This window comes from Myxocyprinus asiaticus, chromosome 39 (assembly GCF_019703515.2).
Source record: "Myxocyprinus asiaticus isolate MX2 ecotype Aquarium Trade chromosome 39, UBuf_Myxa_2, whole genome shotgun sequence".
In the NCBI taxonomy this organism is placed as follows: domain Eukaryota; kingdom Metazoa; phylum Chordata; class Actinopteri; order Cypriniformes; family Catostomidae; genus Myxocyprinus; species Myxocyprinus asiaticus.
The window spans coordinates 31,159,842-31,185,079 of NC_059382.1; the positions used below are offsets into that span (position 1 = coordinate 31,159,842).

The 25,238-nt window shown below is 44.7% G+C and overlaps 1 protein-coding gene across 1 annotated transcript; it reads right to left on the reverse strand.

Moving 5' to 3' along the window:
* Positions 1–2,256: 2,256 nt before the first annotated feature.
* On the reverse strand, positions 2,257–24,735 carry LOC127430331 (uncharacterized). Its single transcript, XM_051680065.1, has 2 exons — positions 24,569–24,735; positions 2,257–5,399 (listed from the first exon to the last, which is right to left on the reverse strand). The coding sequence occupies exons 1-2, from the start codon at positions 24,577–24,579 to the stop codon at positions 3,815–3,817; spliced, it is 1,596 nt and encodes a 531-aa protein (XP_051536025.1). The 5' UTR covers positions 24,580–24,735; the 3' UTR covers positions 2,257–3,814.
* Positions 24,736–25,238: the final 503 nt, after the last annotated feature.

The window sequence follows — 25,238 nt, forward strand, 5'->3', positions numbered from 1 at the left end:
ACCCATCTTGCTACAATACACGTTAAAATATGAATACAGATTTCTTACCTGTTTCTGTACCACGCTGATGAAAACAGCTGTATGATGTCACTTCTGGTTAATAATGTCACATATGGGCAGAACCAAAATTCTTATGGGCTGAAAATGGTTGGTGTGACGGGGTTGAGTTCAGACTGAGAGATATTTTGGTAAAATATCTTTCTCAGCAAAGGAACAAAAATACATCTTTACATTAATTACAAAAATTAAAGGCAGTGTGCACTTTTTTTTTTTTCTAGGTGCAAATTCAGTGAAGTGCCTCAGGGGCATGACAAATAGAAAGAAGACATTCTTTTATGATAAAGATTATTTTAATGCAATAATTATTTTAATTCAGGCTAATGGACATTTAAATATCTTGTAAAAAGCTTTCAACATTTAATTTTAGTGAACCACCAATCTATAAGGTCTGTGGGACTAAAATATTACAGAATCCCAGGAATTACCTGATTTAAAAAATATATATATTTTCCAGCAATTGTTGAATAAACTGATTGACAGTGAGTCATGAAGATACACTTTGTTTAGCTTAACCCATTTTGAAAAAAAAAAAATGTTTGGCAACTCTTAACTCTTCATTTCTCATTACTGGAATTTAGCAAAACCCATCTCAAGTTTTTGTTGCTATAACAAGGGTCAGGGTTACTTACTATCTTGCCTGTAAACACGCTAAGTAGCACTCAAGGGGCACAGGCTTAAGATTAGAGTGGACCGAGAGACAGTTAAAATCACCAAGGGCCCAATTATGTGAAATCCGTGCTAATTAGACTTTGTTTGACCACCTATTATCACAAGTGATATCATACCTGTATGTGGAAAAACAGAATCCGTTTACAATTGCTTGACTGCTCAGTTGTTTAAAATATTTTTGTCATTGTTTACTTTTTTAATCATTCATACTGTTCCTTTCCAAGTAATTACATTTATCATTGGTTGTTAAATGGAATTACATTTCATATTTGGGAAATCTCTGGGCACAACATTGCAAAAACAAAGTTGCTGGTGTGTTGATTTAGTGCACAACATTAAGACAGTACAGAACATTGAGTGCATAAAGCTCTAGTCTTGTCTTGTCTTGTCTTGTCTAGACAGCAATTTGACATTCACGTACTTGCGTAGAGTATGTTTAGGCCTTTAGTGTCCCAGCTATTTCTCCTAAAGGATTCTTATGCCTGTAATTTCATTGCAGGAACTAATTAAACTGGACCACCTAATATACCATGACCCCCCCTGTCCTTTTCAGACCTTTAACCCTGGCTTTTTTTTTTTTTTGGCAAATAATCCATGCCTCCACATTCACATCCAAGTTTTACACAATAAATTCCTCACAGAATACATTAATAACGCAATGTATACTGACAACAGTGGTGAAAAAAGTAGCTATGATAGATGAAGCTCACAAAATTGTTAAGTCTTTTGTTTGGACATGTTGATGATCAGGACAGCTGTTTAGACCCCTGTCTTTTTTCATTCTCTCTTTTTGGCAATGGATTTGGGGTTAAAACAAACACAGACATTTACAGGAGCACACCATTCACGCCTCCCTTTTTTTTGTGCGTGTGTGTCCTATATCTTCCACAATACCAGTCTTTTTTACCACGTAAATTAGACTATTGTCCCTTACATTACTTGAATTCCAACAAAAAAGTTAAACAGCTCTAATTCTTAATAGAAAGGAATGTATTCTTAAAATTAGGGTCCCCATACCTATCATTGGAATCATACTTGTACTCGTAAAAATGCTGTGATACCAGAAACCGATACTGTCTGATGTACAAATGCCATTTAGTGCACAAATTAAAATCGTGATATGTCCTTGTGTGATTATTAACAAAAATGCTGCAATTTTTTTTTTTTTTTTTTTTTTTTTTTGCATGTGCTGCGTGTTTCAAAGTAAATGCTCATACACTGAAAACACTGCATCATGAGCATTACGTACTGAGGTTGTGCAAAAAAAAAAAAATCTTTATTCGTCACTCTGACAGACTGAGTTGTAAAATTTCCATCATGGCCTACTTATATCCGTCATACTTGTTTTAATTTTAGAAGTACTCACTGATTCTTGAGAGAAGGGACAAAACCTGTTTTAACGTTTTCAAATTTTTTTTTTTTTTTTTTTTTTTTTAAACTAAATTAATTTGAAGTGGATGTATTTGTAGACAAAGATCTCAGCTAACAAACCATGTAAAGGAACAGGTTTTTATAAAAACACTTTTATTCTGAAAATTGACATTTATTCACTTCATAACTTACGTACATCTTATTGTAATTTGTGTCAACTCCATCAGACACACTAAACAGCATACTATTTTAATTTGATCCATCCAACAAGAATGTAAAGTCTGTAAAGAATATACAGTTATCGAATTATGGTGTTCAGTAAAAGAGTTAAGTGATACAATATATTCTATAAAAAAAAATCTGTTTTCACACTATTCTGAAAATTCTGCTAAACACAACTCAATATTTTTCCATCTTAACTATGTGTTGTACTCCAGAGCCATTTTGTTTTTGTTTTTTCCTCAGCTGAAGCTGCCTCTATAACTTCAACTATAATGCCAAAATTATTCCACAATTCTTAACAAAAATTATCACAATGGGATGACAGTTCTGACATGTTGAAACTGTGACTGCAGCATAACAGGTAGAAAGAATAAAAGTCTAACATAGGATTAATCTAAAAACTATTGAATCATTAGTACATTGAAAGTTATAAAATACATTTAAGCAGTTAATTAATTAATTAAATATCAAATACATTATATAAGTGGTTGCTTTTATGAACCAGGAAAGAAAACAATAATAACATTTAAGTAAATATAATAAGCATGTAATGAAATCTCTCCACTTATTAAGATGTGATTTAATAAAGGCTAAATCAGTTGTTTAATTGATGATTGATTTACTAATTGTATGATAATTATGAATGAAGAAATGCAGTAGAATGGGAGCTGAGCTAAATAAATATTCACTGCTACTGCATTCCTGACATGGGCCAGACCCTAAGTCACCCCTCAGATAACTTGTACATATAATACATAAAAATAAAGATAATAAGAAAATATTTAATCATGAAAAATAAAAAAGAATATTGATTAGCAATAAATGAGGATAGTAAAAAAGAGAATATGTAAAAGTAAAGGGGATTGAAAATCTACCCCTTCACTAAACTCACAAAATGTTCGTTTGTAAGCCGGAGTACAAAATGCGTTATTTTAACATCACAAAAAGTGGCCAAATCCAGATTTTATTTAAAGAAATTTTCTCAACATGAATTTCTACCTAGACAATTCAACAGAAAATATAATAATATACAACAATAATAAAACAAAAAGCACAAAATATAAGAAATAATAATAATAATAATAATAATATACCAAATGATTTTAATATCAAGTTTCATTTATACATAAAAAATATTTGAGAGTCTGACCTGGAAAAAAATAAATATCTAGGTGCATTTTTAGAAAAAGCAGAAATATACCCTTTACATCAATTCATAATCAGGTGGTGGTGGTGGTGGTATATTATATTATTATATTCAAGCATAATTGTTGACATGAGAAAATTGTATACCCCTGATTTCACTTCATAATTAAAAATGTACACAGTATATATTTTCAAGATGTCATCTTCAATATATTATATATATATATATATATCTATCTATCTATATATATATATATATATATATATATATATATATATATATATATATATATATTCAGCTATAATATTTTACTCTCTGAGACCCCTTTAAGCATAATGCATGCGTTCACTTGCTGGTGAACTGTTTTGACAAACCTGCTTTGAGATAACTCAGAGCGTCTTTATTTGCTTCCTCAGCTATGGCCACTTTCCTCAGGATCTCCAGTTCCCTGACCCAGTTATCTTTACCAGCCTCCTTCACTCTGGGGATGAAGAAGTCAAGATGATGAAGAGTGAAAGCAGAGTCTGGTTTCAATGCAATCTTAGACAGATGACTGATGGCCATGTAAGCATCATATAACAGAATGGACTTTTGTGCTTCAAGTTCCTTCAGATCTTTTTCAATATTTTGCATGATCTTAAAAAACAACATGGACTGTTCTTCTGCATACTCTCTTTTAATATCATCATATTGCATGTTAGTGCTTGAGTTTCTGATCACGTATTTCTTGTTTTCTTTGACATGTTTACTGTGGTGGCACTTCCCTGTGCACACAGTGCAGAAGCCATTTTTCATGACTTCACATTTGCTAGGGCCAGAAACCCACCAGCAGCCATATTCATGACAGTTTTCTTCACAGACAGTGCAAGTGGTTGCCTTCCTGTTTTTCCAAGAGTCACTCACAATGAGAACCTTTTCTTTGTAGGTCCTGCTAACTTCAATGGGAAAATTTGTACACTTGTCAATCTTTTCCTTGTTTTGCCTCAGTATTTCTTGAATCTGTATCTTTTCAGTCTTTTTGAATTCCTTTTCCTGTATTCGCATCTGCAAGTTGGAAATAGATGCCTCCAACTGCATGCGCTCCCTTAGTACATCAGAAGTCATCTCTAAACTTTTTCTGTTCTGTTTTTTTAGTGACTCAAAGAATTTCTTCATGTTTTCCATGCTGCTGTCCCATGCATCTCTTTGAGCATGAAGATAACGTGTCTCAGTTTGACGGCCCTCAGCTTCACGGTTGTTGAATAAGAAATAAACAGGTTGGCCACTGCTGTCTCTTTTGCAGGGGATTTTAGATTTATTGATAGCATTGAGGACATTTTGAGGTGGCAAACCATCAGAGTGTGTGATTAAAAAGACAATGTTGTTCACTATGTCTTTGCTGAACAGAGACAGAATTGAACTTATTATGTAGTGCTGTCTGTCTGAGAAGCGATTCTTAGATGCTTGAATCACAAAACAGATGGCATCGATCTCATGCACTCCATCTTCACTCTGAAACAGCGTGGATAAATTTTCAGCAACTTCCAAATCATTTTCCAGTCCTCTGGTGTCTCCATATCCTGGAGTATCAATGACTGTGAGTGATATTGATAATGGTGCTTTAGGACAAACCTCATACATAGTGATTTCAGAAGTTTGAGATTCTGATTGGTCCCTGGCCTCTTCTTCTGTGATTTCATACCAAATGTTGTGGTCAAATTTGACCCCCTTTAAATAGTTGACCATTGTGTTTAGGAGAGTGGTCTTGCCAGAGCCCGTTTCTCCCACCAGCAGTACAATTTTGTTTTGTTTACTGGTATCTCTTTTCCCATATGTCCATTTTCTTACTTTTCCATGATCATCAAGCACTTTTCTCTCTGTATGTAGACGGTATCGTACTGGAGGACCTCGATGAATAAGAGATGGTTTGGTTGGCAATGGCATCGGACATCTGCAACATATGGATTATGGATAGTTAGAATGTAAGAACTGTAAGCTTTGTCAGGTTTGCCACTGGATCAGGGGTCGATTGGCATGCAAGCAATAGCGAGAGAGGTGTAGAATTTATTATATATTTAGTAGACTATTTAAAAAAAACAAACAAAAAAATCTTGCAACTGCATGCCAACCCATCTTTCAATAATCCTTTCTCATTGTCATGTAGTCTGTTTAACTTCAGCCTGGTCTCATGAACATTGTGACTGTGGAAACATTTGTGCAAAAACGAAATTATGTGCTTTATTACACGTTTGATTACAGTTTACCAGTTAAATGTCCAGCAGGGGGAGCCAAAAGTGAGTAAAGTAGTGTCATAATCAAGTTTCAAGTTTTATTGGTCACATACATAACCATACACAGTATGACAAGTAGTGAAATTCTTGGTACGACTTTTCTCCCCACAGTTTATGATAAAAATATATATAGATAGATAGATAGAAAGGAGTAGAAATAGAAGTAAAAAACACAATTAAAAAACAATTTACAACACAATAAAATACACAATAAAATAGGAGAAAGAAGAAATATATACTGTATGTAAAAAGTATGCATATGAATATGAAATAGGGCATAATGACAGATGTAGAGGTGGTAGCAGCAACAGTTGACTGGCAATATGTAGATTGTGCAAGGTAAAATACAATTGTGCAGTAATGTTGACCTGCAACAGGCTGATGTTATAGAGGTGATGTTGTAGATGTATATAATGATAATATAATAATATGATAATGCAGAATGTAATATTGCTTCAAGTGTGTGGTGTTGAATAGTGAAACTAGTCCTGGTGTTGTCCTTGGTTCAGGACACGGATGGCCAGGGGAAAGAAGCTCCTTCTCATTCTCTCTGTTTTGGCAGTCAGGGAGCGGAAACGTTTCCCTGACCGCAACAAAGAGAAGAGTCCATTATTAGGATGGTTGAGATCTTTCATGATCTTCCTGGCTTTGGTCCTAATCAGATGAGTTTCTAAGATAAATGTTAAATGGAAATTTTAATGAGTAAAATGTACCTCCCTAACCTAAAACTTTAACCTAAACCTAACTGATAGTAATCTAAAATAAAATGAGAGGTGAACAAAACAGACGTCCTTACCCATAACCAACACCTTAACCTAACCAACAGTGACCTAAAACTAAATGAGAAATGCAAAGCACATTTTCTAAAGCAACCACATCATCTTGTGTCGCTTCTATGACTCTCGTTTCACAAGTCAGCTTGCGTGCTTGACTGGTCTTGAACCGTGTTCTTCTGAATCTAGAGTCCAACACTCAGTCAGGTGAGCTACCATGGAAACTAATCACTTTGGAATACGTGTATAAATGTTGCTTAGTCTGTAATACAAGCTTTAAAATGTATCATTTTTCAAATGATGCATTAGAGTAAAAGTGTTTCGATATCATAACAGCTGTGTGTGAGTAATAGATTGTAAAATAAGTGCATAAAGTCATAATAAGTGTATAAAGTTATAATCATTGTACTTGTGATTTGTGTGAAAGTGAATAAAACGCACAGTTGTTGCAGTGCCTCTAGTGTTAATTTCACCTGGAAACTGTAGTGAAACAGAACGCGGCACATACAAAAAGTCAGTTTGGAAAAATGTTGTTATAGTAATGTTCAATCTATGAGACTATGTTGTTTTATTTAGTTATGATCTGACTGCAAAGCCAAATATGTAAGGAATAATTGACGACGGATTGTTGAATTCAATGGGCCAGAGTCAATTATTCCACTTATACCACGGTTACCACACCTTAAAACATCGTTCAGAGTTTTATCTCAAGACATTTTCTGATTTTCGTCCCTAGAACACTCTTATGAGAGGAACTACTTTCTTCCGCCACAAATTCAGCATCTTTAATACAGCTCAAGCCTTCGTTGCTAATTCGAAATAGCAATGGAGGCTTGCGCTGCTTTCCTCGAGGACTTACTTACTACTGGAGTAATAAGATAGTGTGTTTGTGCATGTGTGAGTTTGTATTTGAGGGATCGAAAGAAAGAAACTCAGAAAATGAGAGAGATCGCTTCTGGGATTACGTTTTTTGTTGCAGCTCTCGTCATAAGTAACATCGCTTCAAAATCGCCAAGATGTGTTTCACCATATTCCTGCTATAAACCTTAACTTTATTTCATACCCATTGAGATGCAGGAGTACGCTGACATGAGGAGTTTTTCACTCACGAGTATGTTTGGGCCTTACATTTGTGCGTTACGTGTATAATGTCTGTCCACGTATGTGAGAGCTTAAGAGAGGGGGAGCACAAGTGTTTTTTCCAGAGATATCTCAGATAATATAGAAACTGTTGTACTGATCAAGTGTATCTAGCTTTGATATGGCTCAAGCCTTTGATGCTAATTCGAAAACATCATTTTAGAACTAGCAACGAAGGATGCTGATTAGGGCAAAATACATTGAAACATTAAAAGTTATTTTGGATAATAGAAATTGTTGTATTGATCAAGTCACAGGGTGCAGCTCTATTTGTTGGTCGCGACTCGAGTCTCAATGTGTGTGTGTGTGTGTGTAGGTGCGGGGGAGACGAGGGAGCACGAGGGCTCATTTGAACTGAAATTGAAATAAACGTAGGATATTTTAGACATTGTTTGATGTTCTTAACTGATTTGCTTTAACCATTGTCTTTGTTTTAACTGGTTATTTTGTTGTGGTAGCCTGTAGGGCTCTTTGAAATAACTGAAATAATTTGGCGAAGTGATATGGAACCGTTCTACGGTCAAGACCTGGAACTACTTTATAGCCATGCATTTCCTTGAAAAATAATTGCACACCTTACAAAGTCCGTCAATCAATCAGAATCAAGCATTTCACAGACCCATGGTAGAAATATATATATATATATATATATATATATATATATATATATATATATATATATATATACACTGGGGGCCATAAGTTTGGAATAATGTATAGATTTTGCTGTTTCGGAAGGAAATTGTTACTTTAATTCACCAAAGTGGCATTCAACTGATCACAAAGTATAGTCAGGACATTACTGATGTAAAAAACAGCACCATCACTATTTGAAAAAAGCCATTTTTGATCTAATCTAGACAGGTCCCATTTCCAGCAGCCATCACTCCAACACCTTATCCTTGAGTAATCATGCTAAATTGCTAATTTGGTACTAGAAAATCACTTGCCATTATATCAAACCCTGCTGAAAGCTATTTGATTTGTTAAATGAAGCTTAATATTGTCTTTGTGTTTGTTTTTTAGTTGCCACAGTATGCAATCGACTGGCATGTCTTAAAGTCAATATTAGATAAAAAAAAAAAAAATAAACAGCTTTCTCTAGAAACACGTCAGTAAATCATTGTTTTAAGGAATGAAGGCTATACAATGCTTGAAACTGCTAAAACACTGAAGATTTCATACAAAGGTATACACTACAGTCTTCAAAAGACAAAGGACAACTGGCTATAACAAGGACAGAAAGAGATGTGGAAGGCCCAGATGTACAACTAAACAAGAGGATAAGTACATCAGAGTCTTGTTTGAGAAATAGACTCCTCACATGTCCTCAGCTGACAGCTTCATTGAATTGTACCCGCTCAACAACAGTTTCATGTACAACAGTAAAGAGAAGACTCAGGGGTGCAGGCCTTATGGGAAGAATAGCAAAGAAAATGCCACTTTTGAAACAGAAAAACAAAAGGAAAATGTTAGAGTGTGCAAAGAAACACAGACATTGGACAACAGATAATTGGAAAAAGAGTGTTATGGACCGACCTTTTGTGGGATCAGCTAGACTGTAAGGTGCATGAGAAGTGCCCGACAAGCCAGCCACATCTATGGCAAGTGCTACAGGAAGTGTGGGGTGAAATGTCACCTGAGTATCTGGACAAACGTCATGGTTACTGGTGTAACCTCCGTTCCCTGATGGAGGGAACGAGACGTTGGTGTCGATGTAGTGACACTAGGGGTCACTCTTGGGAGCCCGAGACACCTCTGGTCTTTGATAAAAGGCCAATGAAAATTGGCGAGTGGTATTTGCATGCCACTCCCCCGAACATACGGGTATAAAAGGAGCTGGTATGCAACCACTCATTCAGGTTTTATGCTGAGGAGCCGATATAAGGTCCGGCCAGTTCAGCGTTGTGGCAGGAGGGACCAACGTCTCATTCCCTCCATCAGGGAACGGAGGTTACACCAGTAACCATGACGTTCCCTATCTGTCACTCACTCAACGTTGGTGTCGATGTAGTGACACTAGGGGTCCCTATACAAAACACCACAAGGCTGAACTGTGTTACGTGAACTGGCGGTGTGTGGTGGGCAGACTTGCTGTGTGCCTCATAGCCAGCACACCAGGTCGACACGTAACCTCCCCCAACACAGTTATGAGTGTCGAACGGCCCTTTTTGGGGACAAGTCGTCTACCCAAAGATAGAGACGGGCTTAACCCAGTCGTCGCCTCTTTTCCCCTTCTCTTTTTCCACTCCCTAAAAAAAGAAGGGGGATTATCCGACTGGGCCGCCAGGTCTAGTCGGGGGGTGTCCCTCCCAAGGGGAGGACACCGCGGAGACCACACCGCACCCCAGAGAGGGGGGAAATTTAAGTGGAAAAATACGTCACATGGTCTTTCCAACCATGTGGAGAGCCTTCAAGGTAGATCCTGCCCAATGGGGGAGGAGTTACTACAACATGGAGACTGGGGCAGAGGGGCTCTGCCCAAGGATGACGCAGTTTGCCATCAGGGAAATGAATTAGCGGAAGATAGATCGCATGGGGTTAGCCTTACAGGGAACCACCACATGCGGAGCACCTACCCCAGAACCGGGCTCTTAGTTAGCGTGTGTAGTGGGCCGGCAGTGAGTCTCTCTGAAAACTCGACTGCCACAGGGCTCGGAGGAAGTCAACCAGGGAACAACTTTTGTGAACACTACTGGGAATTAACAGCGCACGTCTTCAGCTCAAAAGGAGGTGGAAGGCACTATGTGCAAGCGATACACCCGGCCGGCTATCCCGGGCTTATCCACTTAGGTTGCATGCCACTACCTGGGATGAAACCGGTTCCACCCGGAGGTTGTAGAACCTTGCAAAGGTGTTGGGTGTTGCCCAGCCCGCTGCTCTACAAATGTCTGTTAGAGAGGCACCTCTGGCCAGGGCCCAAGAAGCCGCTACACCACGGGTAGAATGGGCTCGTAGCCCTACCGGGGGCGGCATGTCTTGGGTGAGATATACCATAGATATGGCATCAACAAGCCAGTGGGTGATCCTCTGCTTGGAGACAGCGCTTCCTTTCCGCTGTGCACCAAAGCAGACAAAGAGCTGCTCAGAGAGTCTAAAGCTCTGCGTGCGATCCAAATAGATGCGCAAAGCGCGCACCGGACACAGCAACGCCAGGGCTGGGTCTGCCTCCTCCTGGGGCAGCGCTTGCAGGTTCACCACCTGGTCCCAAAAAGGAGTGGTGGGAACCTTGGGCACATAGCCCGGTCGGGGTCTCAGGATCACATGAGAATAGCCCGGACCGAACTCCAGGCACGTTTCGCTGACAGAGAACGCTTGCAGGTCACCTACCCTCTTGATGGAAGTGAGCGCAGTCAGGAGGACAGTCTTCAGGGAGAGTGCCTTAAGCTCGACTGACTGCAAAGGCTCAAAGGGGGATCTCTGTAGGCCCTGAAGAACTACGGAGAGATCCCATGAGGGAACGAGGGGCGGTCTGGAGGGATTCAGCCTCCTAGCACCTCTTAGGAACCTGATGATCAGGTCGTGCTTCCCTAAGGACTTACCATCAACTGCATCGTGGTGTGCTGCTATGGCGGCAACGTACACCTTCAAGGTGGAAGGGGACAGCCTCCCTTCCAACCTCTCCTGCAGGAAGGAAAGCACTGATCCGACTGCGCATCTCTGGGGGTCTTTGTGTCGAGAAGAACACCACTTAGCGAACAGACACCACTTCAAGGCATACAGGCACCTCATAGAGGGGGCCCTAGCCTGAGTGATCGTGTCTACCACCGCGGGTGGTAGGCCACCTAGGTCTTCCGCGTCCCGTCCAGGGACCAGACATGGAGATTCCAGAGGTCTGGGCACGGGTGCCAGATGGTGCCCCGTCCCTGAGAAAGAAGGTCCTTCCTCAGGGGAATTTGCCAGGGGGGAGCTGTCGCGAGGAGCGTGAGGTCCGAGAACCATGTCTGGGTGGGCCAGTAGGGTGCTACCAGGATGACCTGCTCCTTGTCCTCCCTGACCTTGCACAGAGTCTGTGCAAGTAGGCTCACTGGGGGAAACGCGTATTTGCGAATGCCAGGGGGCCAGCTGTGTGCCAGCACATCTATGCCGAGGGGAGCCTCAGTGAGGGCGTACCAGAGCGGGCAGTGGGAGGATTCTTGGGAGGCGAACAGGTCCACCTGTGCCTGACCGAATCGACCCCAAATCAGCTGGACCACCTGGGGGTGGAGTCTCCACTCTCCCCTGCGGGTAACCTGCCGTGACAGTGCATCCACTGTAGCGTTGAGGTTGCCCGGGATATGAGTGGCTCGCAGCGACTTGAGGTGCTGCTGACTCCGGAGGAGGAGACGGCGGGCGAGTTGTGACATACAGCGGGAGCGCAGACCGCCTTGGCGGTTGACATATGCTACCGCTGCCGTGCTGTCTGTCCGAACTAGCACGTGCTTGCCCTGGATCAACAGCCGGAACCTCTGCAGGGCGAGCAGAATTGCCAGTAACTCGAGGCAGTTGATGTGCCAACGCAGCCGCGGACCCGTTCAGAGGCCGGTGGCTGCGTGCCCGTTGCAAACAGCGCCCCAGCCCGTCTTGGAGGCCTCTGTCGTGACCACGACGCACCTGGAGACCAGTTCTAGGGGAACACCTGCTCGTAGAAACGAGAGGTCGGTCCAAGGGCTGAAAAGACGGTGACAGACCGATGTAATGGCCACGCGGTGTGTCCCGTGGCGCCATGCCCGTCTCGGGACTCGAGTCTGGAGCCATTGCTGAAGCGGCCTCATATGCATCAACCCGAGCGGGGTGGCCACCGCCGAGGATGCCATATGCCCCAGGAGCCTCTGAAAAAGTTTCAGTGGAACCGCTGTTTTCTGTTTGAACGCCTTCAAACAGGTCAGCACCGACTGGGCATGCTCGTTCGTAAGGCATGCCATCAGAGAGACTGAGTCCAACTCCAAACCGAGAAAAGAGATGCTCTGAACCGGGAGGAGCTTGCTCTTTTCCCAGTTGACCCGAAGCCCTAGTCGGCTGAGGTGCGAGAGCACCAGGTCCCTGTGTGCGCATAACACGTCTCGAGAGTGAGCTAAGATTAGCCAGTCGTCGAGATAGTTGAGAATGCAAATGCCCACCTCCCTTAACGGGGCAAGGGCAGCCTCTGCAACCTTCATGAAGACGCAAGGAGACAGGGACAGGCCGAAAGGGAGGACTTTGTACTGATACGCCTGACTCTCAGACGCAAACCGCAGGAAGGGTCTGTGTCGAGGAAGTATCGAGACGTGGAAGTACGCATCCTTCAGGTCTACCGCCGCGAACCAATCTTGATGCCGGATGCTCGCTAAAATGCGTCTTTGCGTCAGCATCTTGAACGGGAGTCTGTGTAAAGCCCGGTTCAGTACTCGCAGGTCCAAGATTGGCCGCAACCCACCGCCTTTCTTTGGTATGATGAAGTAGGGGCTGTAAAAGCCTTTCTTCATCTCGGCTGGAGGGACAGGTTCTATCGCGATTTCCAATTTCCGCACACAGGGTAACAGCGTTTTCGCCCTTGACGAAGGTGAAGTGAATACCGCTGAACCTGGGCGGGCGCCTGGTGAACTGAATCGTGTAGCCGAGTCGGACGGTCCGGATCAACCACCGCGATGGATTGGGAAGCGCAAGCCATGCGTCCAAATTCCGTGCGAGGGGGACCCAGGGGACAATGTCGTCAGACGTACCGGCAGGTGGGGCCTCGTGGTGGGGCAGAGCGCGAGGTGCCACAGCACGTCGTGGCCGTGCTGAGTCTAGGGACATCGAAGCACTTACCTAGCTCCTGTTCTCACGACCCGTGGAGGCTGTCACATCGGGGGTGGATTTGTGCCACAGCTGGCGCTCAGGGGTGGAAAGGGCACCGCTGGAGCGCCAAACCTGCAAGATAAAGCCCGTGGACGGTAGTCGTGGTGATGACATAGGCCCGCCTGGGAAATGGGGGCAGCAAGGAACCATGACTTATCGGCCTCGCCCATCTCGACCAGGTTGAGCCACAGGTGGCGCTCCTGGACCACTAGTGTGGCCATCATCCACCTGAGAGACCGCGCTGTGACCTTCGTCGCCCGGAGGGTGAGGTCGGTCGCCGAGCGCAGTTCCTGCATCAAATCTGGGGCGGAACTACCCTCGTGCAGTTCTTTCAGTGCCTTGGCTTGGTGGACCTGCAGGAGAGCCATGGCGTGCAGGGCAGAGGCGGCTTGTCCAGCAGCGCTGTAGGCCTTGGCCGTCAGGGACGACGTGAGCCTACAGGGCTTGGAGGGGAGCTTAGGGCATCCACGCCAGGTGGCGGCGCTCTGCGGGCATAAGTGCACCGCGAGCGCCTTATCCACCGGGGGAATCGCCGTATAGCCCCTGGCCGCCCCACCATCGAGGGTAGTAAGAGCGGGGGAACTGCGGAGTCGGGGTCGGGCAGTAAAAGGTGCCTCCCACGACTTCGTCAGCTCCTCATGCACCTCCGGGAAGAATGGCACTGGAGCGGGGCGCGGCTGGTCTGAGCGGCGCCGCGAGCCCAGAAACCAATCATCAAGCCGCGAGGGTTCAGGGGAGAGCGGAGGGTTCCACTCTAGCCCGACGCTCGCGGCCGCCCGGGAAAGCATGTCCGTCATTTTGGCATCAGCCTGTAACTGGGCGACCGTCCCCAAAGGGGGAAGCCCAGCTGAGGCTTCTGCGTCCGTCTGGACAAGCCCGCTCTCCGATGCTGCGCTCGAGAGCTCATCATCTTCGCGGGCCTCGAACAAGAAGCCAGACTCGCCGTGCGACGAGCCGGCGAACTCATCCGGAAGCCCGATTGGGGCAGACGAGCATGCTGGGGAATGGGAGGTCCGCGGGGGGATACCCGGCGGAGGCGATCCCATTGAGGTCCCCAAATCGCCCCCAGCGCCAGCCGCACTGACCTCAAACCCGTAGGTAGGAGGACCAAGGCGGGGAGCCGCTGGGGTGGCTTGCTTCCTTACGAAAGCAAGCCGCGACCGCAACATTGCCATGGTCATGTTCTCGCAGTGAGAACATGAACCATTCATAAACGCTGCCTCCGTGTGGGTCGCACCCAGACACGAGATCCAGCGATCATGACCATCCGAAGTTGAGAGAAAACGACCGCAACCAGGAATAACACACGAACGGAAAGGCATCTTTAGAAAGACGCGTCTTTAAGAAGACGTTCCGTGTGTGCGCTCTTTTAGAGAAATATACTCTTTTAGAGGGGAAAAACGCTCTTTTAGAAAATATACTCTCTAGTTTTTCTGCCGAAGCGCCCAGGGGCGTTCTCTGCAGTGCACCAGTGCAGAGGAGGGAGAAGCCGCTGAAATGCGCCGTCAGATCCAGCAGAGGTGAATGAACAGTGCTATTCAGCTCAATGAGCATGACCGTTCGGCTCCGAAGAGAAAATCTGAATGAGTGGTTGCATACCAGCTCCTTTTATACCCGTATGTTCGGGGGAGTGGCATGCAAATACCACTCACCAATTTTCATTGGCCTTTTATCAAAGACCAGAGGTGATTTTTTGATGAGAACTCTTTGAAGTAGTTTAACTTGGATATATTTGTCTCTGCATAATAAGCTGGGATAAGAGAATGTATTTTAACACCAATATACCATCATTTACTTTCACCCAAGAAATCCTTATTTCATCACACTCACTTGGAGTCAAAAATCTATCATTTATCTACTGTCATGTTTATGCCATTATAATTGATGATACTCCCCTGAATGCCCAAGTACCTATGAATTAAAAAAACACATATGACGGAGAAATAAAGACTGTTATGGAAATTTTACAATTCAGTCTGTTAGAGTGACAGATAAATATTTTTTCTAGTGTGACCTCTGGTGTGGAGGCACACAGAGTGTATTCCATCCATCCATCCATCCATCATAGAGATGCATTTCCATTGGCTTCCCTCCAGCCTATTCATTCTTCATGAAAACCCACTGCAAGCACATTTCATGATGAGCAGCCATTCACAAATGAAATTATTTGCTGATGTAATTTGATTGGCTGTTGGTGACAGTTTTATTTATTTATCCAAAAATAATTATTATATGTTAGCACTTATAAGTAAGCTGAATTTAGAGTTGTAAAGATTTTGTTGTGTTATTGTGCCCCTAGACACAGTTATGACTAATTGTGATGAAATGAGTTTCATTGAGTTTGAAAATATAGATTAATTATATAACATAGACTATTGGCTCTATTGTGGAAAACAATTTAAGAAATCTGATTTCTTTTTCTTTATTGTTTTAACTCACTTTAATGCTTTAATAAAGCACCCAACGTAGTCCATGCGACTTGTGCATCATATTCCAAGTTCCCTTTCGTAGGAACCGTGTATGAATGCTATGGGACACTGTCCGTCTGAGTGTCACTTGGTCTGAAGCCCTTATAAAATCATGTTCATTTATTGGATGATGGCGCTTAAGCGACACCCCCTAGGGAGCTACTTCACGGGCTCGATAAAGGCGCCTCGCTTTGCACCATCAAGTCAGATTCCCTGTCTGTCACTTACTTGACATTGTGTCGATGTAGTGACACTAGGGGTTTGATCTTGAGAGCCCCAATCACCGTTGCTTAAAATAGAAAAGGCCAACGAGAATTTGCGAGTGGAATTTGCATGCCACTCTCCACCCCGGACATATGAATATAAACGGAGATGGCGTGCACCACTCATTCAGATTTTTTCTTCAGAGCCGAATGCATGCTTGTGTTCGTCCTCTCACCTTTCGCTTACGCTGCTGGATTTTAAGGCGCATATCAGCAGTCACCCTTGCACGGTCTATTGTGCTTCCCCTGGGCACTTTTGCGGCTGAGTCTACGGGTTCTAAAAGAGTATATTCAAAAGAGTATATTTCCTTCTAAAAGAGCTCACACAAAGGCTTGGCGTCTTTTTAAAGATGTCCTTCCGCATTTGCGCTACTGGATGTGGCTGTTATCTCTCCCATCCGGACATCCATGAAATCTGTCTCAAGTGATTGGGGCGCCAGCACGCCAAGGCAGCTTTCATGGAAGGGTCATGTTCTCATTCCAAGAACATGCCCATGAGAACGTTGCGGTCATGGCTCACTTCCTTCTTCACAAATCAAGAAGCCACCACGGCTGATCCCCAACCTGGTCCGTCCTGGGCTGATGCTCAGCCGGCCAGGTCGGCAAGCACCACGGGCGATCTGGATGTGGACATGGGAGCGTTTCCGCCAGCTCAGCCGCCACAGACCTTCCATCCCCCAGCATGCTCGTTCTATCCGAGCTGTCGAGCGATGCAGGCGGCCCACCTCAGGTCGGGTTTAATGTATCGTTCATGGCTCGGGACGAGGATGAGCTTTCGGTCACAGAATTGGAGGGTGGGCTTCTGCTATCGGAAGCGGACGAATCTTCTGAGCTCCCGCTGTAGAGCACATGATGAGGTGGACGCTGAGATGGCAGCTGTGCTTGCCCGGGTGGCTGCGAACATCGGGCTAAAGTGTAACCCTCCACCCTGCCCTGAGCGTTCGCGGCTGATTGATTGGTTTCTGGGCCCCGGTGACTTTCTTCCTGGAAGTGCACGAGGAGCTAACAAAGTCATGGAAGGCATATATTTCTGCCCGTTCACGCTTCGCGGGCTCGTCCACTCTGACTACCCTCAATGGCGGAGCGGCTAAGGGATATGTCGAGCTTCCACAGGTTGAGCGCACCGTAACGGTGAATTTATGCCTGCAGGGCACAGCCACCTGGCGTGACCGACTAAGGCTCCCTTCCAAGGCCTGTAAGTTCTCTTCCTCTTCAGTGACAAAGGCTTACAAGGCCACGGGTCAGGCCGCTTCCGCCCTGCATGCCATGGCCAGCCTGCAGGTCCAACAGGCCAAGGCGCTGAAAGATCTGCGGTAGGACCGACCCAGGGCTGATGCAGGAACTGCGTACTGCGACCGACCTTGCCATATGTGCGATGAAGGTCATGGCACGTGCCCTGGGCCGGATGATGTCCACTCTTGTGGTCCAAGAGCGGCACCTGTGGCTCAACCTTGTGGAGATGCGTGACGCCGAGAAAGTCCTCTTTCTCGATGCGCCCATCTCCCAAGGGGGGTTATTTGGCGACACCATTGAGGATTTCGCCCATCAATTCTCGACGGTGAGGAAGCAGACAGAGGTGATTAAGCATATCCTGCCGCAGCACGACTCATCTGACTTCAGGTCTCCAAAGTCCCGCACCCTGTCTGTTTCTTGCCAGAGTCGTTCCCCTGTGGTGCCGGCCCTGGATCCTGTACCATCGGAGCCCATACGCCGGCCTCAGAGAAAGAGATCCTCCTGCGGGAAGTCAGCTCCACCTACCCGTCAGCTGGCCCCCAAGAACCCCAGATGGGCTTCGAGGCAGTCCCGATACGGGCAGCCCAGGGATGAGGCAACTACTTCTGACCAGTCAGCGCGTGGTGAGTATTCCATTACCGAGTGCCCTCTGGGCCTCAGCATCCACATGGTCAATAAAAGAGCAGTTTTCTCATTCCCTGGGCCAGCGCACTCGCGACGGCCAGGTGCTGGAAGTCTTTCCGGTCAATCAGGCGAACGCAAGTACCTCCCCAGTCAACGGCCACCACTGTGGGCTTGCGGAGCAGCATGTCCCCCCTGGGTCTTCCAGGTGCGGCGCCTGCTCTGCCTTGCTGCGAACCACCCTGCCCGGGCATGGTAAGTCCTTTCATCCCCTTGGTGCCACTGTCATGGAGGCTGGAGGCATGGTTAGCGCTCTCCAGCCCCTCACGATGGCTCATCAGGAGGATTTGCCTCAGCTACATGATCCAGTTCGCCAGACACCCGCCCAGGTTCAGTGGCATCCTTTCCACTACAGTGCAGGGCGAGGGTACCTCTGGACCTAGCGGATCTTCCGCCAGTGGTACTAAATATGATCACTCAGGCCAGAGCCCCCTCTACAAGGTGGCTGTATGCCTTGAACTGGCGTCTCTTCGCGAACTGGTGTTCTTCCCATGGGGAAGAGATGCGCTGTCGGGTCTGTGCTGTCTTTCCTTCAGAAAGGGCTGGAGAGACGGCTGTCTCCCTTTACCCTGAAAGTGTATGTGGCTGCCATAGCAGCATATCACGATACACTGGACGGGAGACCCTCTTGACAGTGTATCCTGAGCAACAGGTTCCTCAAGGGCATGAGGAGGTTGAATCCTACTAGACCGCGCTTGATTCCCTCTTGGGATCTCTCTGTGGTCCTATCTGCCTACAGAGAGCCACCTTTGAGCCCCTGGAGCAGGCCGAGCTCAGCACTTTGTCTCTGAAGACGGCCCTCCTGGTGGCGCTCACTTCCATCAAGAGGGTGGGGAACCTGCAGGTGCTCTCTGTCACCAGTTAATGCCTGGAGTTCGGGCCGGGACAATCTCACATGATCTTGAGACCCCGGCCCGGTTACGTGCCCAAAGTTCCCACCACTCCCTTTCGGGACCAGGTGGTGAACCTGTAAGCACTCCCTTCAGAGAAGGAAGACCCGGCCTTGTCGTTGCTGTGTCAAGTTCATGCCCTGCGCATCTATCTGGACCGCACTTCCCAGTGCTATTGTAGAAAGTGCTCGGCGGGAAATTGCTTAAGAGCAAATCAGGAAAGGCTCCGCCGCTAGCCTCCTTGGGTAAGTGCCTCCTCCCCCCTTAATGGGACTAGGGAGACACCTTACCTAACTCGCTGGAAGGTCACAACGTGATTGAGCACTCTTCTGTACCTCGTGACATGTTTCACTTTCCTATAGGAACCCCTAATATTACTACATCGACACAATGTCGAGTGAGTGACAGACAGGGAACGTCTTGGTTACTGATGTAACCTCTGTTCCCTGATGGAGGGAACGAGACGTTGCATCCCTCCTGCCACAGCATTGAACCGGCCGCTGACATGGCCAGGACTCTCTATCAGCTCCTCAACATAAATCTGAATGAGTGGTGCACCTCCTTTTATACCCGTATGTCCGGGGCAGAGAGTGGCATGCAAATTCCACTCGCCAATTCTCATTGGCCTTTTCTATTTTAAGCAAAGGTGATTGGGTCTCTCAAGATCGAACCTCTAATGTCACTACATCGACACAACATCTCATTCCCTCCATCAGGGAACAGAAGTTACATCAGTAACCAAGATGTTTTCTGTTCTTCAGTGAACAATCTCGTCTGGCCCATGTTGTACTAGCAGCTCGTGTGACTCGTGGGGGTCAGCACAGATGCTGAGGAGATGGGAGCTGAGCAGCAGGCCGACCTTCGGTTCTCTCTGTCACTCTCCCTTGATTTGATTATACATCATGATGGCACCATGGATGGCCTCCTCAGTGTGGAGTGCTTCTATTGTTTTGTTATTTTTGTTTGTTTATCCTGTGTTTAGTAATCTTTTTTCAGTCAGTTTTACCAGAGACGAACTGCTGAACATTCGACAGCATACACCAGTCAATCTTTTCCCGGATTTTGAATATTTGCATGTTTGTTTGACATTTTAGTTGGAGGCGTGGCTGTGTTGTTTAAACGCACTATGAGACACAGGCTAGGGAGATGAGCAGGCATGCTGGTCAGGCTCCATTGGCAGGGCTTTCGAACAACGCTGCCGAGCATTCATCTAGCGAATCTCCGCTCTCTCCCTAATAAAACGGACAAACTACATCTCCTCACCCGCACAAACAAGGACTTTTCAAACTCTGCTGCCTTGTGCTTCACAGAAACCTGGCTGAGTGAAGCCATTCCGGACAGCGCGTTACATCTGCCGGGCTTTCAGCTGTTCAGAGCGGATCGCATTGCGGAGTTAACGGGGAAAACGAGAGGCGGTGGAACATGCTTTCACATCAATGAAAGTTGGTGTACAGATGTAACAACGTTAAAGAAGATGGGCTCTCCTAATTTGGAAGCGCTCTTTATTAACTGTAAGCCTTTCTACTCAACGCAGGAGTTTTCCTCGTTTATTTTGGTGAGTGTGTATATCGCGCCAAACACGTATTTGAATGCCACGCTGCAACAGCTGGCTGATCAAATCACAGACACAAAACAACAATACCCAGACTCAGTTATTATTATTCTTAGAGATTTTAACCAAGCAGTCAAAACAACCTTGAGCTGAACACACTCAAAATGGTGGAGATGATTGTGGACTTTAGGAGGAACACCCCAACACTAACCCCCCCCCCACCCTCCACCACCACCACCACCATTCTAAACAGCACTGTGGCAGCAGTGGAGTCATTCAGGTTCCTGGGCACTACCATCTCACAGGACCTGAAGTGGGAGACCCACATTGACTCCATTGTGAAAAAGGCCCAGCAGAGGTTGTACTTCCTTCGCTAGCAGAGGAAATTCAACCTGCCACAGGTGTTGCTGATACAGTTCTACACAGCAGTCATTGAGTCTGTCCTCTGCACTTCATCAAATGTCTGGTTTGGTTCAGCTACGAAATCAGACATCAGAAGATTACAAAGGACAGTTCGGACTGCTGAGAGGATTATTGCCCCCCCCCCCCCCCTTCAAGAACTATACACTTCCAGAGTGAGGAAAAAGGCTGGAAAAATCACTCTGGACCCCACTCACCCTGCCCACTACCTTTCTGAACTGTAGCCTTCTGGCCGACACTTCAGAGCTCTGAGCACCAGAACCGTCAGGCACAGGAACAGTTTTTTCCCTTAGGTTATCCATCTCATGAACAGTTAAATTGCCCCATTGAGCAATAACTATGTGTAATACACAGTTTAGTCTTTCTTATATTTACCCAACACCTCCATCCTCTTCTGCCATTTCATTCCTCTGAAAAAAATAACATTTGCACTGTACATAACAGATTTGTATTTGTACTGTACATAACAGATTGTATTAGATTTGCACTACCCATGTGTATGTGTGTATGTATGTATGTGTGTGTCTGTACATATGTGTATAATTGTTTTTTATTTTTTATTATTATCTATGTCTTGCTGCTGTTTTTGTATTGTTTTTGTATTGTTGTACACTGGAAGCTCCTGTCACCAAGATAAATTCCTTGTATGTGTAAACATACTTGGCAATAAAGATCATTCTGATTCTGATTTGGCTCGACGTTCTCCCGTGGAATTTACACATGACACTTGTGTCCTAGCCCTGAGGCCCACACAGCGGTTTCCTTCGGTACTGAGGACGAAGACGCCATGTCTACGGCACCGTTGGATTCCGAGGATTTTGCCGGCGGCCTCCTTGCCTTGCCTCCTAGTGGACGGATTTCCAAACCCTCAGTAACTTATATGGAGTTGCTATAGGTTATTTCACACACAGTGGAGAAGCTCTACCTGGACTGGCCAGATGAAATGCAATCAGATGACCGTAAATTAATCTTGTATGACTGCTTCTTAGGGGGCCAACGTGCAACTATGTCTCGTAGACCGCTCCCTTTTCCCCCTGACCTCCATCGGGAGATTTTGAAGTCCTGGGATCAACCTTACTTGGCCAGGATTACAAACCAAGAGTTTTCAAATGTGTGTCAAGCTTCCGACCATGGATATACTTGGTATTTGCCGGTGATGGAAGAGACACTGGCAGCCCATCTCTGTCCTTCTTCAGCAGCTACGTGGAAGTCGAGGCATACTCTATTCTTGAAGCCTTGCAAGATGACTTTGTCCTTGTTGAACAAGGCATACCTGGCTTCGGACCAAGCGGTTTTGGCACTGCACACACTGGCAGTTTTGCAAGCCTACCAAGACCATTTTATGAAGAATTTAGATGAGGGAGCTGGACTGGATGCGGAGGCCATCATGGAACTATGCCGAGTTTCTGATTTGCCGCTGAGAGCTAACAAATACATTGCTTGTGCTGTTGGATGGAATATGGCAGGCCTCGTGGTGGCGGAGCACCATCTGTGGCTTATGCTCATGGATATACGTGACAAGGACAAGACCTTCCTAATGAACGCCCCTGTGTCACAATCTGGTCTGTTCGGTGATGCAGTCCAGTGGGTAGTGGAAAAATGTTGTGCTGTTAATCAGCAGACTGCTGAATTCTTGCAGATGGTTCCTTGCCGAGAGAGAGAAAAGCCTGCTGCGTAAAGAGAGCTGCATAAAGCGTTGGACACGAATTTTGCACCCCCTCAGAAGGATTGGGGTCCTCGTATGTTCAAGGTCCCGCCATCAAGGGCGCCTCTGTGTAGCCGTTTGGATGTTGGCCCGGCTCATTTTAAACGGCCGGCAGAACATCAGAAGCGAGCCTTACAGACTAGTGGTGAAATAAAGGGTGAGTCCCCATTCAGTGAATGAAACTGGACCATACCAATTTATCTGTTTCTCTCCTGTTTGCCCCTTGGACAGTATCAGGATGAGTTCGCCATTGTACACGCCTCGAACGCCCGACAACCAGAATACGGTTCAGTTTCCCCCTGCAGCATGCGCTGGGGAACGAACATTAAAAAACTGCATCCCATATTCAGCCTCTGTCTCCATTACCAAGAGTCTCGAGACATGTTTAACAGAATTCGATGTTCATCAAGTACAAGTGTACACAAAACACACAGCAAACATAAGCACCAAATGTTTCCTTGGCACACTTTCATTGCTTGAATGCCACAGCTTATTTCAGTATTGTTGTTGGCCATGTTCATCCCTTCATGGCCACAATTAAACCATCTTCTAATGGCTACTTCCACCATGATAACGCACCAAAGTAAAAGTCATCTTAAACTGGTTTCATGAACATGACAATGAGATCACTGTTCTTCAGTGGCCTTTCCAGTCAATGGATCTAAATCCAGTGGAACACCTTTGGAATGTGGTTGAAAGGGAGATTTGCAGCATGAATGTGCAGCTGTCAAATCTGCTGAAATGCATGATGCAATCATGTCAACATTGATGAGATTCTCAAAAGAATGTTTCCAACATCTTGTGGAATCCATGCCACGAAGAATTTAGGCTGTTTTGAGAGCTCATACCTAGTATTGGTATAGTGTTCCTAATAAAGTGCTCAGTGGGTGTATACTGAGGGAAACACATGGGGAACAGGTTACAACAACAGACTAAATGAGCACTAGATGAGGAGGAGTGGTGAGGGGAAACAAGGAGTTGGAGTCCGGGAGCACAGGACTGACAAACATAAACAAAGCCATGAGCTAAAACACAAAACAAATACACACCCAACCAAAACAGACAAACAGAGCGCAGTCCAGATGGGATTGTGACAAATAAATTGAATTCAGCAATCAGGACATTCATTTAATTATTTTCTTTTGTGTTCTGCAGATGAAAATCGTATGGGTATGGAATGACATGTGAGTGAGGTGAATAGATTTTCATTTTTGGCTGACTTATTCCTTCAGCATTATCTGTTGTAATCTGTAATTAGTAAGAGAGGAATCTAGGATATTTAATTTACTTATTTGAATTGGTAAATGGCAAAGCCACAAAATAAGTTTTGAGACATGCAAAAAAATTGCAATCTTACATTCAGCAGATGGTGCATGCCTGAACTAGAGCACATTGGAGGATTAAGGTCATTAAGCCCCTTGCCATGAAGAGGAACTTTTGAGAAAAAGTTTTACAACGTCTTTTTGTATTGAAAAAAATATTTTGGTAAAACCAGCTTTTAGACTCTGGTGTTTTCTGTTTTTGTTTTTTTTAATCAAAATTTGCATCAGTCATTTGTGTTATGTGTTAAATTATACCTAATGTAAAACTATAATCATGTAATATAGGGTAGATTAACATTGAAAGTGACAGTTTAACAACACTTGTTCACTGAAACAATACTTTGTATATAAAGGTTATTAGAAAGATAATTGTAATTGTATCAATAAATACTGTATATCCATTGCACACAGTATGTTGTCAATTATACATATTGCATTATGATTGTATTATCAAAGTACTTTCTAAATTTAAACAATTTTTTTTTACAGTGTAATAGTAAATATTCATCAGGTGTTCTCATTGGCAAGTATGTGGATCAATATTATCCTTTTACACTAAATATTCACATAAAATTCAACTTACCTGGTCTCCATAATGACTGGTACACTGAATGTCTCAACTTAACAGAAGACCTACTTAACTCTTTATTAATTTACTTAAAATAAAATAATCTGATAATATTTCAAAAACAATTATGTGGAAAAACTATGGCTCTTTTTTGGCTCTCAAAGGGTTCTACACACCTGTGGTTTAATGTCAGCTCTATTCTGAATTACATGCATGCATCTATTTAACTCACTGAACTACTAGTTGGTCCCTCCCAGCCAAATATACGTCACCTACATATCTGAAAAGTCATCAGCCACAAGGAAAGGCAGGGCATAATATGCTTTAGTGTGGAGTTGAATTTAAAGCAGCTCTTGATTTATTGACACACATAGGTGTAACTTAGCTAAATAAAAAAAAAAAACACAAAAAAAAAACAACAACATACATTTCAGAGAGGATTAACCATGCTATCAATTATGTGACAGATTTTATTGCCATATCATAGAACATAAGCCAACAGTCAACAGCAATATGCCAACGTGTCCTGTTCTCATAGGATGTGTTTTTGATTATGAGCAAGGATTACCTCAAGAAGCAGATTGTCACTGGGTCTGCTCCAGCATACCTAAAATCATTTCTGCAGAGGTATGTTCCCACCAGAAGCCTGCGGTCAGCTAAGGAATGTCTCCTTGTTGTACCAACA